Source organism: Xiphophorus maculatus, chromosome 16 (assembly GCF_002775205.1).
Source record: "Xiphophorus maculatus strain JP 163 A chromosome 16, X_maculatus-5.0-male, whole genome shotgun sequence".
Lineage (NCBI taxonomy): Eukaryota > Metazoa > Chordata > Actinopteri > Cyprinodontiformes > Poeciliidae > Xiphophorus > Xiphophorus maculatus.
In genome coordinates, this window is record NC_036458.1 from 12987238 (window position 1) to 13004404 (window position 17167).

General features: G+C 38.3%; 1 protein-coding gene across 1 annotated transcript; it reads left to right on the forward strand.

Moving 5' to 3' along the window:
- Positions 1 to 445: 445 nt before the first annotated feature.
- Positions 446 to 16248, forward strand: iqck (IQ motif containing K). Its single transcript, XM_005808880.2, has 9 exons — positions 446 to 676; positions 747 to 790; positions 1165 to 1303; positions 1383 to 1480; positions 1879 to 1931; positions 2034 to 2111; positions 2441 to 2525; positions 10836 to 10947; positions 15233 to 16248. Exons 1-9 carry the CDS (start codon positions 628 to 630, stop codon positions 15382 to 15384), a joined length of 810 nt encoding a protein of 269 aa, XP_005808937.1. The 5' UTR covers positions 446 to 627; the 3' UTR covers positions 15385 to 16248.
- The last annotated feature ends 919 nt before the right edge of the window (positions 16249 to 17167 follow it).

Here is a 17167-nt window from a genome sequence, read left to right on the forward strand (position 1 = left end):
TAGGCATTAGTTAGACAGAAATGGCTTGCTGAAGGTCCGCAAATTGATCAAGAGAAGTGGTATGACATATATTAAAACAGTAATGTACTCTATCTCAAAAGCAAGAACTCAGATAGCAGAATATACACTGTGTCGTCATAGCAAAAAAAAAAAGTCTGAACATGTATTTTCCTGATCAACTGGATTCTATTTCAACGTACTATACAATTTTTTTTTTATGAATGGCAATGTGCCTCCATCTTGTGGTACATGGCCATAATAGCTAAAATGTGTCTTTTTCTATTTTTTTTTTTTTTTAGTTTTCATTTACTTGGTAGTTTGTATAAAAAGTGTGGAGTACTAAAATGCACTTTGCGAATTTTATTATTTTATGTCGTGAATCATTTAAGCATTCGAAGAGCATTTCCGTCACTTCCGCATCTAAATTTGTGATTGGCCCACGAAGCAGCTGCTATGTCGACGGACGGGTGCTAACCTACATTTTAAAGCTACAACCTGTCTGAGAAATGATATTAAATACCACAAGCGAGCTCCGATTGACAATAATGTTTACATCGGAAGTCAACTTCTACGCACTTCCCTAGCAACAACACTCCTTGACAACAGCTAATGAACACAAGCTAAAGAATGGCAGAAAAAGATGCTGATATAGCATTATGGGAACAAATTTGCCAAGGTAAGATGAATGTGCCTATATAAGTCTGAGTTTAATGTAGATAAAATTAATTGCTTGTGTGTATTTTAAGAGTTGGAAGCTGAGCAGCCCAGTCCTCCCAGACAGAAGCTGAAGGTGAGCTGTAGTGCCTTGAAAAGGTATTCACACCCCCTTGAGCTTCCAGGTTGTGCCATTGTACAATCTCACAGTTCAATTTTCTTGGGATTTCATGTAGCAAACCAACACAACTGGTTTTCAAATTTCACAAATATAATTCTGAAAAGTGTGACCACTTAATATATTCTAAGGGGCACCAATTTGCCCCTTAGTAGTAAATACACTTGTTATGAGTACAAACTATATGACTAATTTGAAAAGATAAAGTCTGAGATTTTAATATGAGAAAGTTTGGGGAAAATCGCTTAAAGGGATTGAATACGTTTACAATGTGCTTGATGAACATATCTTTTCTGCTTCAAGATTGTTTAGAGTAATTATGGCTTTATTAGGCATTAGTGGATGATGATGATGATGATGATGATCCGAGGTACGCTGACCCTCTTGCTAGTATTGGTGGCTTGAAAGCTGTTCCTCATCAGAAGCACGCTAAGAGAGCTGAAACTACATCGTCTCGACAGAATAATGAACGTAAGATTTACTGCCTGCCTGAAAAAAATTCTTCCATTCCTGATCTGTATTTGCAAAGACTAACATCCATCTGTTTCAGGGCCGGTCAAGCGGTTCTTGGAGAAAACAGTGTTCCCTATATTATTACCTGGTCTTGAAGCTTTGCTGAGAGAAGCCCAGAAAGCTGAGTGTTTTGAGGTCTGTATTTCTTCTGATAAACATCACACTAAATATTTAAGCACATTAAAAAAAATTTAGGTTTAATTTGGCCCAAAAGTACATTTATTGTTTACTGCCACGGCTATGACGACAACCAGAGCTCTCAAAAAGTATTTGAGACAGAGCAAAGTCTGCAGAACCTGACACTATTGAGAGTGATTTGAATATTCTGGAGACAATTTTCTGCAACTTATATCATCAGTGAAATAAATATCGCAAAATCTTTTATCTTATAAAACATCCAGCAGCATATCTCATGACTTTAAAATGTTTTTTAATGATAGGGTTTGTGTCAAACCGGAATGTTTTACTTTTAAGTTTCTGCTTTTACTCCACAGAGATTGTAAATATTCAAAAAATTGTTTTTGTTATTCCAGAGAAAAATGACCAAATTTCTCCCCTGTGACTTCCTAACTGAGTGGCTCTACAAGTAAGAGCCCTCCCCACAGTCCTTCACTCACATATTTATATGACACCGCATGACTAAGCCAAATAACCTTCTTAGCTCATGTTGTGTCTTATTTGTTCTCAGTAATAACCCCCAGAGGCAGGGACAGGATCCAGTGAACTTTTTTGACATTCCCTTTGTCAGTGACTGGCTGAAAGAGCAGTACGTATATTGCATTAGGCAAACATACACTTATACATAATTGGGATAGAGTTAGCTCTGGAAATACTTGGACAGTGATGCTTTTTTGTCCTTTGAGGGTCTTACCACCTTTCACTGAGATGTGAACTCAAAGACCTTTAAACTTGCTCTTTCATGTTGTGCATGTTTAATCAGATAAAATGAATATTAGTCAATAAGGTCTGTGTGTTCCAATCTTGTGAACATGGCTACATTTCTTCTTGCAATGCCTATGATTTAATTTCTGATGTGTTAATATCATATCCTGCAATATTTTCTTCTTCATTTTTTCTTGTCTTGTATTTTTCCAGTCCTAGACCTCCCATCCCTTTGTTTCTACTGCTCAATGAGGAGCAAGCTGCCCTGATTGTCCAGTCTTTCTGGAGAGGATATAAGGTGCATCACACCATCTTAATGAAGCATTTGAATAATTTTTTCCAGCATTAAATGGCTGTACAACAAATAATTTTATTTTTTAAAGCAAGAATTGAGTGCACAAGTTTGAATGTTTTGTATACTTATTGTTTATCAACACAAGCTTATATATATATACTGTATATATATACTGTATATACACATACACCCACTCTAACATTTACATAAATCTCCCTTAGTTAGTTAGATGGACCTTGACATGACTTTTGTGGCCATTATCAAATATCTGGCATAAGTCTGCATGAACATTTGATCACTCTTGTGGGAAGAAATGGCAACATTCATTTAAATTGGTTGGTTTCATAACCCATATCCTGCTTCTGAGGATAGTTACACATTTTATGAAGGCTGATATTTTTTTTTCTCCTGGAATTCTCTATTTTGTTTACGCCAGATATGTTCTCTATTCTGAGGTGCACATGATTTAACTATTGACTAATTAGTCCAAAGAACATTATTGCAGAAGTCCTGGTCTCAATTCTCACTAGCAAAGTCTAGTCTGGTCTTCATGATTTTCTTAAAACGCAAAGATTTTCTCCTTGCACACCGCCCACAAAAGTAAAATACATGCAGTTTTTCCTCATAGTACAGGCAGTTCTGACCAAAACTGTCAAAGGTCAAGTTACTATAAGATAAAGTAAATCAATGCATATGGCCCAAAAGTGGATAAATAAGGTTCATTTTAAAACAGAAAAGGAACAGCTTAGTCAGTCCACAAGACCGCAGTAACCCTGTTTGTGTGCTCATGTTAGGATACAATAGACCTGCGTCTGAGAAAATTAGCCCACACCGTAATCTTGTTGTATAATCCCATTTTGCTGTAAAAACCTTCTCTTACACAGGGGCCTGTAGTTTCATTCAGCAGCGTGGTTATGTCATCGGTGATGCCAGGCTTTAATTCCCTCCTGTGTGGGTGCTGCGATGCAGCGATGATATAAATAGTCAGACACAGCCAGAGGGAAACAGCAGCAGTTTCGTCACTCTCAGACAAAAGATAAACACAATGTTCTGTGGTGTGAGGCCAAGTAAAAGGGTCGTTTTCAGTTTGTCCCAACCTTAATGTCATCTGCAGTTGCTTTTAAATAAATCAGCAAACCTATTCAAACATGTAGCTGAATTTATGGGTGTGTGCCTAAAAAGCTTTGCTGGAAGTGCAGGTGAAGGCTTTCTGTTCTGGATGCTTTTTACCACCAGCAGGGGGAGATAGTATCCCTCTTTTCAGCCAGTGTTCATATGTGGCAGCAGGGAGTGTGTTTACCCTGAATTAGGAGACTGTTAAGAAAGGCCACTGATGGCACTGCAGACGGTCAGCCCCAGGGATCTTGAGGCAGAGCCACACAACAAAGAGAGAAACTGAGTTGATAGGGAGAGAGCGGGAAGGATTAAGTAGAAAGATGAAGCTATGTTTGGAAAATTCTGGGGTGGGTGACAAAGGGGAGGAAAGAAAGCATGCTGATGTTGCAGAGAAGTGTCAGATTAGAGACTGAAGCTAGATGGAAGGAAATACAGCTTTGTCAGCAGAGATCAAGGATTAAAAAATGCGGTACAGTCAGTGTCGGAAGTTAGAGATTGGGGTTTTGACAGACACAAGATCACAACTTATTAAACACTCACAGGATGGGGATATTTTGGGCTTGCAGAGTACTGACAGAGGCTGTGATGTTTCATGACTGGAGTAGATGTATAAAGTCATTTGTGAAGCTGTGCAAGTCCTGCAGAACCTTTATAATTTATGGCCACCCAGACATAAATTCACAGAATTCTGAGCACAGAGATAGTCAACAATATATGTTTACTAAAATCAATGTCTGTGTGAGATTTTCAAGTAATTGCAAATAGTTTTTGAATTTCTAAAAAATCCTAATCTGATGTTGAGATTTTTCTCCGGTGTATATGATCAAGCCCCCCAAATCCCTACATTTGTTCCCCCTCAGTCTCACGCTCAAAACTGTTATATAACCCGCCTGACGCAGCACTGACTCCCTAACTGCAGTGTGTGTCTATCTGTGCTTGTCGGGGTGGATTTGTGCGAGTATGCGTGTTCTGGTTAAGAAACACAGACTGGCCAAAAGCGCAAGGAAGCAGAGACCGAGAGTATTTTTGCAGTCCTAAATTTTCATCCCTCTATGATTAATCTTTCTCATCGCAACACTGCGGAGTGTAGTAGAGAAGCAGTGGAGCTGGCTCTTACACACACACACACACACACACACACACAAATTAACTCCCGTCAATGACCTAGACAATGACACTGTGTCTCATTTCTCTTGCATATACAAGGCCTTCCAAAAGCATTCATACACTTTGTACATTTTCACATAATGTCACCTGACAAAAAAAAAAAATCTTCAGTGTATTGTATCGGGATTTTATATGATGGACTGACACAAATTATTTAGTTTTTCTGGTATTTGCATCATTCAGAATACAGTCATCCTTCACAGTAAATCATGGAAATGGCAGCATTATGTTATGGGGTGCCTTTCTTCAACTGAGATCAAAGAGCAGGTAGGAGATGATTGTTAGGAAAGCTGCTAGAGGCTGCAGAAACTAGTCTTTATTGTAGACATTAAAACACAACACATACATGCTTTTGATGTTGTTCAAAGCATAAATGTGTGTCTTAATGGCCCAGTCAAGTCTGGGCCATTAAAATTTAGGTCTGTAAATATCCAAAGTTGATTTTAAACATAAACCTGATGACCTGCACCTGGAATTAAAGTGAAAGGTTCTGTAAAGTTATATTTTAAAAAAGCACTCCACACTTTTCAGATTGTTATTGGTTTAAAAAAAAAAATTGCAATTGTAATTTTTCTTTCACCATTCAGTTATGTGGTGAATAATCACATAAAATATCAATAAGACATAGTGAAGTTAGTTGCTGTAATGAGACACATGTGAAAATGTTCATGAGGTATGAGCACTATAACCAGGAAGAGCCATAAGACAGTAACATGCTGCATAATCTTCTTTAAACTATGTGCCTTAGCCCGGCCATAATCCATTCATCCATGCCTGCTGCTGTAACACACATGTACTCTAGCACACACAAACACTTTTTATGATCACTAAGACTTATTAGGATTACTCGAATGTGGTCAGCTGAGTTGGAGCAGTGTAGCTGTTGTATAATAAACTACAGTTAGCTTGTTGATACTATAAAGTTGTGTTCATGTAGTTTCTTTTTCCACTGTTTCCATTTCTTGTTTATTACGATTTATTTAGCATGCACACGCTCTACTATTAATCACCTGACTATAGCGACTTGTGCTAAGAGGTTGTGATTGGCTTTATTTCCTCTATAGACTACTGCTGCACATTAGTATCAGAGAGATTTATTGGTACTCTTCAAACATAAACATAAAAACACCCTAAAAGTAAACAACTTATATAAAAGTGTGTATAAAATAACTTGAAACAAAAACAAATTTTAATGCTATTCCTTGCTGTTTATTACGCACTAAGTAGGTTCATTAAACACAACACAGTGTGTGATATTTGTTTAACTTTTCCTGGATTAAATCTAGAAAATCTGCATTATGAATTATGTTTTAACCCAAAAAATTGCAAACAGGACCAATATCTATTACTATGTAAGTAGTGCTTGGATTTAATTGAACAATTCATGGACTTCCTATTCCTGCTTAATCCACTAGGAGTCATGGGCTGGCTAGTTTAAAAGGGCTATCAGTAAAGAATGCTGAGGCTTTTTCTCATCTCATCTGTAAACTCAAAAACCGGGTCACTATTTTCAGTTCGATGTTTGGTTAGAACTACCCCGCCTCTTCACCACCAGTATGAAATATTTCATGGTATATTTGCAAAATATAAATATGGACAAAAAGACTGAAACCCTTAAAATAACGTTTTAAGGCTTGATAGCATCTTATCAAGCTATCTACACTTGCATGTTTGCATTTGCCGAAAGGCATTGATAGAGAAATAAATACTTCTAAACCTCCAAATGCATTTTTTTTTTAGAAATGAGAAAAATGATCAAAACAGGTTTTCCCACTGCACATTTATTGCTAAGTCTTGTAGCAACATAGAAAGAAATCCGCATTTTTTTCCTGTTTAGAATCTTTGGTTTTATGTATTTTTTACAATGTTTTCATTTTCATAGTATAACATTGTTGGATTTTTAGGCCTGGTTTAGAATGAAAAAGAAATGGGGCACTCCTTGTGCTGAGTAATATTTCATTTGACATGACCTGATATTGATGGTTTGACATATTAACACCCACTCTGCCCACAGAATCTCTGCCAGACAATAGTGTAGTCGATCAGAGAATTAGGTCTGGGATTCCAGCTCAACGATCTAAGAGCAGCCATAGCTGAAAGGTCTGAGCTGAGCTTCAGCGTTAGGTCAGTTGACCGACCACGTGCAGCAACACTCATGCAGAAAAAATGTCACAGGCACTCAGTGCATTAAATAGCCATTCTGTCTGCTTCTGCTTAGTGCCCACTTACTAACTTATAGCAAAGGTCCTATCAAGGCACCGTTTAAATGAGATGGGATTTATATGCACAATATGGAAATATGGAAAAAATGAAAATTCCTGTCAGTGTTTTAAAAAAGCGCAGTGGGGGTGTGCTGGAGCCACTAACTGTGTTCAAGTCTGCAGAGGCACGTATCAGATTGCAGGTCACTGGGCTGGTTGAACTCTGACGAAAGCATCGGGCAACAAATAGATGATGGATGGGTGGATGAGGTATGAAGGGGAAGATAAAGCAGATTTGTGGATGTCTCTGTATGACTTGCCTACGTTGGTGATAGTACTGCAGTAAACACAGACCTTAGTGCTGCTACAGAATGATAAACTTAGTTTCCCAAGCAGCAAAGGAGAGCAGCCTGAGAGGCTGTTCAGCAGAGCTGGAGCATGTGTGTTGGAAAGAGTGTGTACATTGTTTGTTGGAGTTATGCAACTTGTGGGAGTGTGGTTTATGTAGGGCTTCATCTTGTGCTGCCACTGGTGGGATTTTTATGAAGATGTCTGTGGGACTTGAGTTGGCGGCTGTCTTCATGCAGTATTTTCTTCTTCTGTTTCATTTCGGTGGTGTGTGTCTATGCCCGTGTTAGCATTTTACATCTGAAGTAATGCATGTGGAAGGCTACGGCATCACAGTGTCCTGGCGATTTTTCTAATCACTTTAATCCATGCCTGTGTGCATTGTACGCAGCATGAGAGGAGTGACTCACATGCGCTGAACTAAACTCGGCCACGTGTGCAGTGACACGATTGATCATAAGAGCAGCATACTGTGTCCGCAAAAAGTCATAAACGATTCCAACTTAGATGACTACATCAGAAAAAACACACATTTCTAAAGCTATAACCTGAGATCAGGTGCTATTGTCAGAGACTGCATTATAGTACACAGAAAGATGACTTGTTTTAGGAAAAATATGCAAAAGTTGATATAAGTATTTTCTATAAGTGTGGAAAAACACAAAATGGAAAATATTTTGATTTAAAAGCTATATATCCTGTCATATTCCATATCCATCCTTCCATCCATAAATAACAGACTTCTCTATCCATACTGTCTCTGGTTTGTGGATTTCATATTTCAAGCCACATGACAGTAAAGTTATCCACCATAAATTCATCTTGAAGTATTATAATCATTCTTTACAATGCTTTTCATAAATGACCAAGAACTTTGATACTGGAAAAGAAAGAGATGAATTCTTGACATAAAAAATGTGAAAGAACTTTGTTATTGTTTTTTGCACATATAATCCCAAACTGCACTTTTCGCCACTAGACAAGCTGGTCTTATTCACACAGACGGGATATGAAACCCTCTCAGTCAGCTCAGTTTCTTTTATCTGTCTGTCATAGACACACTTAAAAACATTCTGCATTTTAAACGTGTGACCTGTTTCTAAGCAGTTGTTTCTGTTGAATATTTTTACCATTTAGAAGCAGATTACGGCAGCAGAAGCACAATAACAAGGTATAAGATTTATGGAGGAAGCCAGTGAAAATTGACATTCAGTCTCACACACAGAGAAAACAAGCAATGGTGAGCAAACACAAGCGGCTCCAACCCCCCGCATGTCCTGACCCTCGCCCCTGATTTCCATTTCTATGGTTTGCTCCCATCAGGACAGGGGCTGCTGCGGCACCATGACACCCATTGAATTAACTGTTGGAGCTCACTGGTTTAGTCGGTTTTACCAATTCGTCAGCCTCACGGCCAGCCTTATATAACAGGCCTACTTTTATACTCCTGAGTATGAACGCTATTGTAGCCTCACAACCAGACACTCAAGAGAATGTTGAGGTTCACTGGAAGCAGAGGGGAAAAAGATGGGTGAGAGGAGACGTGGAGAATGCAAAACAGAGAGGACAGAGGTGGACGGAGAGGGATGAAACACTGATGTGGGGAGAATCTCAAGAGGGTCTGAGGTGTTGTTATATGAGCCACTGAGGAGCTGAAGGGGAGGAGAGGCAGAGAGGAAAATCTCTCTGAGTAAAAGAAAGAGAAAACCTTTTTAGTGGGAGAGGAATAAGCAAGTGAGCCCTGCAGGGACATTTTCTTTTCATCCTAAACAGCAAACATTCAGTCAATCTCTCAGCAGCCCACACACAAACACAAAACAACTACAGGGGTTTCCTCCAAGAACAAAAGCATGAGTCATGTCAACAACAACTTAAAGTCAGAGATGCATCAAAAGGCAGCTTGTTGAAAATTAGGCTGCATGAATTTCACCCATTTAGCCAGCCACACAATTCAGATGCAATCATACTCAGACATGGGCCTTAACAGTGACTCATAAAATGACACACTGCTTTGTGAAGCTATAGTTATTTTTATCTGTTTTAGAATATAGGTGACAACCTAGCTTCATCTTGGCTTTGTAAGTCTTCTTAATCTGACTCATTCAAAAATGGGCATGTGTGGCTTTTTGACACCTTTTAGCCTCCGTAACGTAGCCAGACAGGTTCTATTCATGTTATTTATATATCCTATATCTGGCAGGCCTGAATATCCCTTCTGAATTTTTATTTATTATTTATGTAGTTTCCCTGGTAACTAATTTATCTTTGAGAGGATTTGTATGACATACAGTGATGAGAAAGTGAGCCTGCTCTTGCAACAAAGTGCAGCCCATATTTCTAAATAAGGTATGCAAGGCATGCATTTAATTTTTATTATCATAAAAAGTCTAACACAAAGTTTATTTCATCACATCACTGTGTCACTTTTTTTAATCTATCCATCCCCATAAGCGACTTCTACTGTGCAGATTTCATTTGTTGCCACACAGAGTCAATCACTTGTCCTCAAAGGTGAATAACTGGAAGTCATTCATTTATTCCTGCTTTAATTCAGGACCAAATTTAACCTCTGTTGTGAGATCAAAGGTCAAAAGTTTAATGGGGAGAAGGGTTGCATTGCAGCAAATCAGTACAATTATGGCATCAGCATATTAATACATTTTGGACGGGATTTTTGTCCTGTTAAATGGAAACCATTTTTTACAAATGTGTAGTGAGCTATTTGAAACAAGAGAATCACAATATTCATTGAACATGAATATTCAATGAATATTCATGTTCATTGAATATTGAACATGTTATAACCTTGACTTATTAATGCTATATGCATGAGAGTAATTAAAAATTGATATTACTGTATTTATAACATTAAAATGAACAGATCATCACTGTTTTTCAACAAACAGTTAAACGAGTGGAAGATCAGCTGGTTGAAGTACTCAAATGTTTTATTTTAAAACATCCATTTAAACATTTTGAGTTAATTTAATGGTGCTCGTTAATCGCCCATAGCTGATCAACATTCCACTGATTTAACTCACCTGGTCCCCATGTCATTGATCACATCTCGTCTGCATTTAAGCTTCCTGATGTCCATTGTTCACTGCTAGCTTCTTCCATTTTATACCACTTAGTTCTGCCTTGTTCTCCTCATGCAGTGAATGTAAATTTTTGATGTAAATTATCCCTTCTACTCACCATGCCATTTTTATAACATTGTCTGCATTTTGGTCCAGCTGCACCCTCACAATGCACAACATTCAACTCTTGTTTAAAGGATAAACCTCTAAAGCAATGTAAGAACTATCTTGTGAATGTGTAGGAAGTTTTTGAGTTTCTCTGATTTTCATCTCAGGTATGCCTAAAACAAGCCAAAAAGATTTATTCTGAACATTTGAAACAGTTTAGTAATGAATAGCTTAATGCATTTAAATGTTAATTGTGACATTTGCTTTGGTTAACATGTATAATTTATTGTCAGGTCAGAGCACGGCCAGATGTGCAGGAATTACGCCGATGGCAAAGGGACCTGAGGGAGAGACGTGACATTACCACAACGGTATCACGTTTCTGGGCCCGGCAAGAGAGCAGAGGTATACACACACACACACACACACACACACACACACACACACACACACACACACACACACACACACACACACACACACACACACACACACACACACACACACACACACATGCACGCCTGCAAACCTATACATGCACATCTTTTTACTCCTGTACAACCTGTGGACTTTGTATTGACTTCCACTTGTTATAGTAAATGAATTTATGCTAAACCCCTAAAATTTTTCCTAACCCTGACCCTGATCCTTACCCTAAACCTAACCTAAGCTCAATTCACAACTTAGTTGTCAACCTAACTCCTAAACCCAAAGCAGCACTTCTTCTTATGGATCCTGGGTTTCAAGCCCAATAAGGAGCAGTTGGTCCTTCTGGTCCTTACAATGCATCATATCACATATCACATACTCACTTTTAGTCACTGATTACCAGTCCTTGGGCTATATTGCTACTGCTGTAGTTGACAGTGGTTGTTGTTTATACAGTATAGAAGTATTAGTAAATGCATTATGCAAAGACATGCTTATATAATACTGCCAACCCCATCATGCACCTAATTTGCCGCAGAGATACAGTATTCATCCTAACACGGCTTTGATGTCAAAACCGAGACGAGGATTCTTGCAGCGGCAGCGGAACACAGTGAGAATGAGGCCAGCGGCGGAGATAAAGACATGGCATGAAAAAGAAAAAGAATCTCTGCAGGGCTTGGGGTGTGTTTGTGTGATGGAGATGGCAGAGTGTGGAGGTTGGGGGGGTACATGTGAAGACAGAAGGGAGTTACATAGGGATTAAGACAGAGAAGTAGAAGACTATGTGTGTGTTTAAGAGTTGTGGTTTGCACACATGAAGGATGAAACACAGCAGCTGAGAATGCATATCTGTGTGACAGAGTGACTGGCATTACGGTTCAAGGATAAAGGCTAATCTTTGGTCTTTGAAATGTGCAAAACCAAGAAAAAGTGTCTTTTAACGTGATTGTCATTGTATTTTGCATATAAGGAGCCATAAAAGATCAAAAATCTATCAAACATGGACTGGTTTGAGATTCTCACTGTATGACAGCTGTCAGGAAAAATATAAAATTTTCATAGTAAAATTTCAAAAAGAACATATAACCCGATCGAACTGCCTACATTTGAAACATTATAGCAACAAATGTTCCCTATCTTGTGAAATTGTGCTGTATTTTGATCATTACTGCTCTATAAACACTTACATTTATTTTGATGCTTAGGCCAAAATTATAGACTGAGGAAAACACCCACTTCATTCAGTAATAGTTTCAAAATGCTTACCTCTTCCTTTATGCTATTCTGCTCTTTAACATGAAGGATGAATGGTATCTGCTGTGGTTGTCGACCTGCATTTGACATAACAAGGTTACCTTTGAGAGTGATGGGTGCTGCTTCTTTGGTTTCCAACCCTTGATTGCCTGCGGTCTACATGACCTGAAATATTTCAGAAACAGATAGACTTGTTTTTTGTGTATGCAAGGAAGAAGTATAGGAATGACTGGCAGTGTGCAGAAGCGGGTGGGAGAGGAGGGAGCGCTGCATCTCTCTGGTTGCTAGGCACTATCTCTGATACCTCATTGAAAGGACTTTACGAAGGAAAACTTTGACCAATTTGAAATCATAACTTTTAAAACTTTAATACCAGCAACCATTCGATGCTGCATATAATGCATTATTGGATGGATTGCTGTTTAATCTCACTAATCATTAAAGATGTGCTTTTAATGTCATCTTTTATCCAGGTGTCTAGTAACCTTTACTGCAGCCTAAAATGCTTCATAATTAGAATAGAATAGAATTGCTTTATTCATCCCAGCAGGGAAATTATTTCGCAGTTATGTAAAAAATGAAATTATTTCACGCAGATGAAAACTGGTCAGGAAAACATTAAAGTCTCTGAAAGTAACAGTAATAAAGCGGTAGGAACTACTGGTCAGTCATAGCACTCGTAGTCTTATTTACACTGGTTGGTTATTTACAGTGAAAGTTTTGATTATTTAAATGGGAAATTGAAGTCCGTGCACCATCAGTGATTCTCCAATGTTAAACGTACTGAGAACAAAACATGCAAGACCCTTTCTAGTAAGAGTAATTTACCAACAAAGTAGTTGCATAGTTATATATAAAGCAAATATGCTTAAGTACACTCTATTTTGTTACACTTTACATTTCTTCATATTTATATAACCCAGGCAATACTTTAGATGTTCTGTACTTCACATGTTAAGACTATTGGTGGCAAACCATCAGCTTCTGTGTAAATAACCGCCAAATACAAATATGAGGAAGTGCATAAGATTTATAAAATAGTATTAATATGAACTGAAGAAGTTTGTTTGGTTTTGAAGACATCAAGAGAGTTATCTACTGCAGGTTAGATATTAATTTCTCCCAATCTTCTAACAGAACCTAATTTCACAAATCCCAAACTTCTCCTTAACTCAGACACAAATTCTCTCCGTAGGTTTGATCTCATATTATGGGTGTGCTATTTCAAACATACCCTCTCCAATATGCATATTAAAGCTCATCATGATTATATTGCTGCTTGTGTTTCTTACCAACACTGCCAAAAACCACCATGATTGCAGGTTGCCTCCACAGTAACACATTCCACATAACAAAAGGGCCCACTGCAGCCACAGCAGCCCGACAAAAATTCCTGTGCTGTGATGCCACAGCGTCACTGCCGCCACTGCTGACCTGACATAAAAACAAGGGGGCCTGGGGGGGTGTGTATGGTGTACCACACTGTGTGCAAAATAAAAAATATACCCGGCCCATCGTCCAGAATGGAAATCATTTTCTGACCTCTTTAAGGGGTGTGAAAGAAAGGAGGGGAGAGATGATTAACAGTGGTGATTTTGCTGTGCTGCGTGTTGTTTTGGTTGAGAGCACTGACAGATAAATGAGCCACATTTACCACTGCGACAGAAGCAGAGTGTGAGCAAAAAATATTTTGGGAAGCTCCCCCTTGTGAATGGAAGTTCTTTAAGTTGATCCAGGAACAGCTGCACTCACCTTATTTGACCTAAGGAGCAAACGTGCATCAACTCTTCTAGTATTTTCTGGTCTGAAATCGGATTTAGCCTGAGACGGAAACTAAAAACAATAAGATAAAGGGCAAAGAGCAGACACAGTCATTTGTCAAAATGTTGGAGCTCCATGAACAGGTGCAGCTGTTGGCACTACATGTATCACGACATGACTATCATTAGTGGGATGTTTACCTTTGGAACATGCCCTGTTTGTATTGTACTTTATCAAATGAATCCTGAGAGGAAAAGTTGTTTTTGTTTCCATGTGAGATTTATTTTGGGAGTTTAACCTGGGGTGAATTTTTATTTATTTATTTTATGTGTTTGTGGGAATTTCTGACCATTTTTCCAAAGATAAAAAAAGAAGAAAAAGAAAAGCTCATTTGTGAGGTCAGATACTGATGTTGGATGAGAAGGCCTGAATAGCAGTCACTCCTCTGATTTATGCTCACCCTTGTCTTTACTGGGCTTCCTGTGTGCACTGGTGGACCATTACATTGGAGCATGAAGGAGCCATCTCCAAACACAAAGTCTTGGTATGCTGAAAACATTAGACATTTCTTTCACTGGAAGTGTCATGGGCCAGCAGTCCAATACCACAATCCTCCCACCACCCAAACTTGGCATAATGCAGTGAGTCAAGAGTTGTCCTGGTAACAGTTTAAGCTAGACTCTCCCAAAGGACTTCAAACACATTACACATGGGAGATTATTGCACTGGAAATGTCTCCATTGTTGTAGAGTCCAATGAAGGTGTGCTTTATTCCACGGTATCCCATGATGGCATTGTACTTGTATAAAAGCTTATAATACAAGATGCTTAAACTTAATGGTGTTTTGTTTTTAAAGCTGTATACTACACTGTTTTGAATCTATATTTTGGAGCTATTCTTTCTTTAACCTTAACAAAACCAATTGCAAATTTCTGTTTGGAAACCAACAATTGTGAAAAATAAATCTTCACACTCTAAGACCAGAAAAAGCTTTGAGGGTAAAACTAATCAGCATTCTTCCATCTATTCCTTTATATATATATATATATATATATATTTTTTTTTTTTGTTTTGTTTTTGAATGTTCAAATTTATGTCTTTAGTAAGGTTGTGGTGCAAAAGCAGAGACTTTTTTTGCACTAATGCATGTATTTTTTCGTTGTTGATTTGTTGTGGTTACATCTTGGTTATTATTGAAAAATAACCAACATAGTAAAGATACCTTACTGTTGTTGTTTCCAGTTGCTACGATCAAGGCGACGCATCCAGAGAAACCTGATGCTGACGGCGCTGTCCCTCAGTTGAACATGAATCACAACAACCAGGCGACCCCAGGGCCTGGTGAGTTGCGGACCACCAACCCGGGTGAGGAAATGGAAACATCCTCAAAATGACTGAGCAATATCCTTACTTTTACACTGAAAGATAAAATAACACTTGGACACTTGAGTTAAGTTGTTTGTGTTGTTATGTATTTTCTGTGAAATAATTATCTCCTTCTTCTATGTGTTTTTTATGGTGTTAAAGGGCTATAAGACTTTGTTACCCTGAAGTCAAACTGACCAAAGTAGTCAATCAAACTTGCTATACAAAGGCCCACAGGGTCAAGCAAGAATTTATGATCTGATCCATGTCTAATCATTTTATTGCTCCCATTGCCTCTTTGACTTATCACCTCCCTTCATGCGTCTTACCCAATAAATGAATTCCATATAACTTAGTTCCCATAATGCTGCCAGAAGGGAAACCTCTTGGAACAGACCTGATATTTTCTCTTGGCACCTCCTGTTGATATCTCACCAGAGGACAACCGTATTTCCTCGTTCTGTGTCTTCTTTTTTATTGCAGCAATACATATAGTAAAAAAGGTCATAGCTTTTCCATTCAGGCAGACAATTAAGGCCGAAGTGAGGAGTGACTTGGCCTTCACAGCAGCACTTTCTATCCTGTTTACCAGGAAGAGAAATGTCCCTGTCAGGGAATCAGAGAATGAAAACAATGTTTTAAACTCCAAAGATCACAGGTGAATGATTGTTGTCTGTATTACAGAACACATTAACTATTATTCTCCTGAAATATTTATCATTTATGCTGTTGTAGCATGTTGCCCTGCTCAATAATATGTATTTAACACTAACAGATGCATTTATCAGCAATCCCTGTGGTGATCAAGCATTGTCTCAATCTTTCCATGAACTCATCCTTGAATGAGTTCATGAAATTTGATTTGCAAAAATAAAACCCTACGTGATGCTCAACGGACTTTTCTTTGATCTCCTTCATTGAAAATGAAAAATTGTCTGTTTGCCTTATGTCCTGACTGCAAATTAACCTAAAATGCTACATGCAGTAAGTGCTCTTCTGGCACATGTCCACCACCACACAAACTGAACATACCTGAGAGGATGCTCTGCGGTCCAGTGATGGGAGGATTTCTCGATCCTTGCCTTCTCTGATTTCGTAAAAGTGTGGCCTTTAGAGGATCCACATTCGTCTTCCTGCAGTGGCTAGTTGGGTAGATGGTAGACAGCTGCCACTGGGTAAGCTGATAAAACCACCCATTTTATTCTGGGGATATCTGATACTGAACCCAGCTCTAGAGAAACTGGCGTCTATGGATCAGACTGAAACTAGATCCCATGGTGCTAGAGTTGAAGCGGCACAAGGTCGACTCTGCATAGCTGAAGATCAAGTGGGTCTGGTTTCCAGGCGAGAGGTGGAAATGTAAGTTAAAATTCTTGCGTACAAGTATGAAGAAATAACCATTTTATCTACTTGTTATGTGGGAAAATATTATAATCTAATTCGTACTCCAAAAGCACTTCATTACTTTATTAACACAACAAGCATCTTTCAGTTTGGTTGAAAATTTGGGTTCAGTCCAATGCAAAATGATTCTGCATCAGTTGCCAAAATCCTGGTCATGTATGTTTTTACAGACTAGTTTTTTTTAGTGTGATCTTCTGCTACTGCAGTGAACAATGGATTTATTTTAAAGCTTTTTGGACATCAAGATGCTACGTATGCATGGCAACTAGGAGCTGAAAATAATTCAAAAATATAAAGTAATAAGCCAAACTTATTTTACAAAAAGTCATACTCCTTTTAAAAATGTGTATACACTTTTATGAAACAACAGGATTAGCTTTATAAACTGTATCCACAAAGATAGACGAT

Coding starts and splice junctions, on each gene's coding strand:
- iqck (XM_005808880.2), top strand. CDS start 628: ATGGCAGAAAAAGATGCTGATATAGCATTATGGGAACAAATTTGCCAA. Junction 677..746: donor ATGGGAACAAATTTGCCAAG/GTAAGATGAATG, acceptor GTGTATTTTAAG/AGTTGGAAGCTGAGCAGCCC. Junction 2,526..10,835: donor CTTTCTGGAGAGGATATAAG/GTGCATCACACC, acceptor ATTTATTGTCAG/GTCAGAGCACGGCCAGATGT.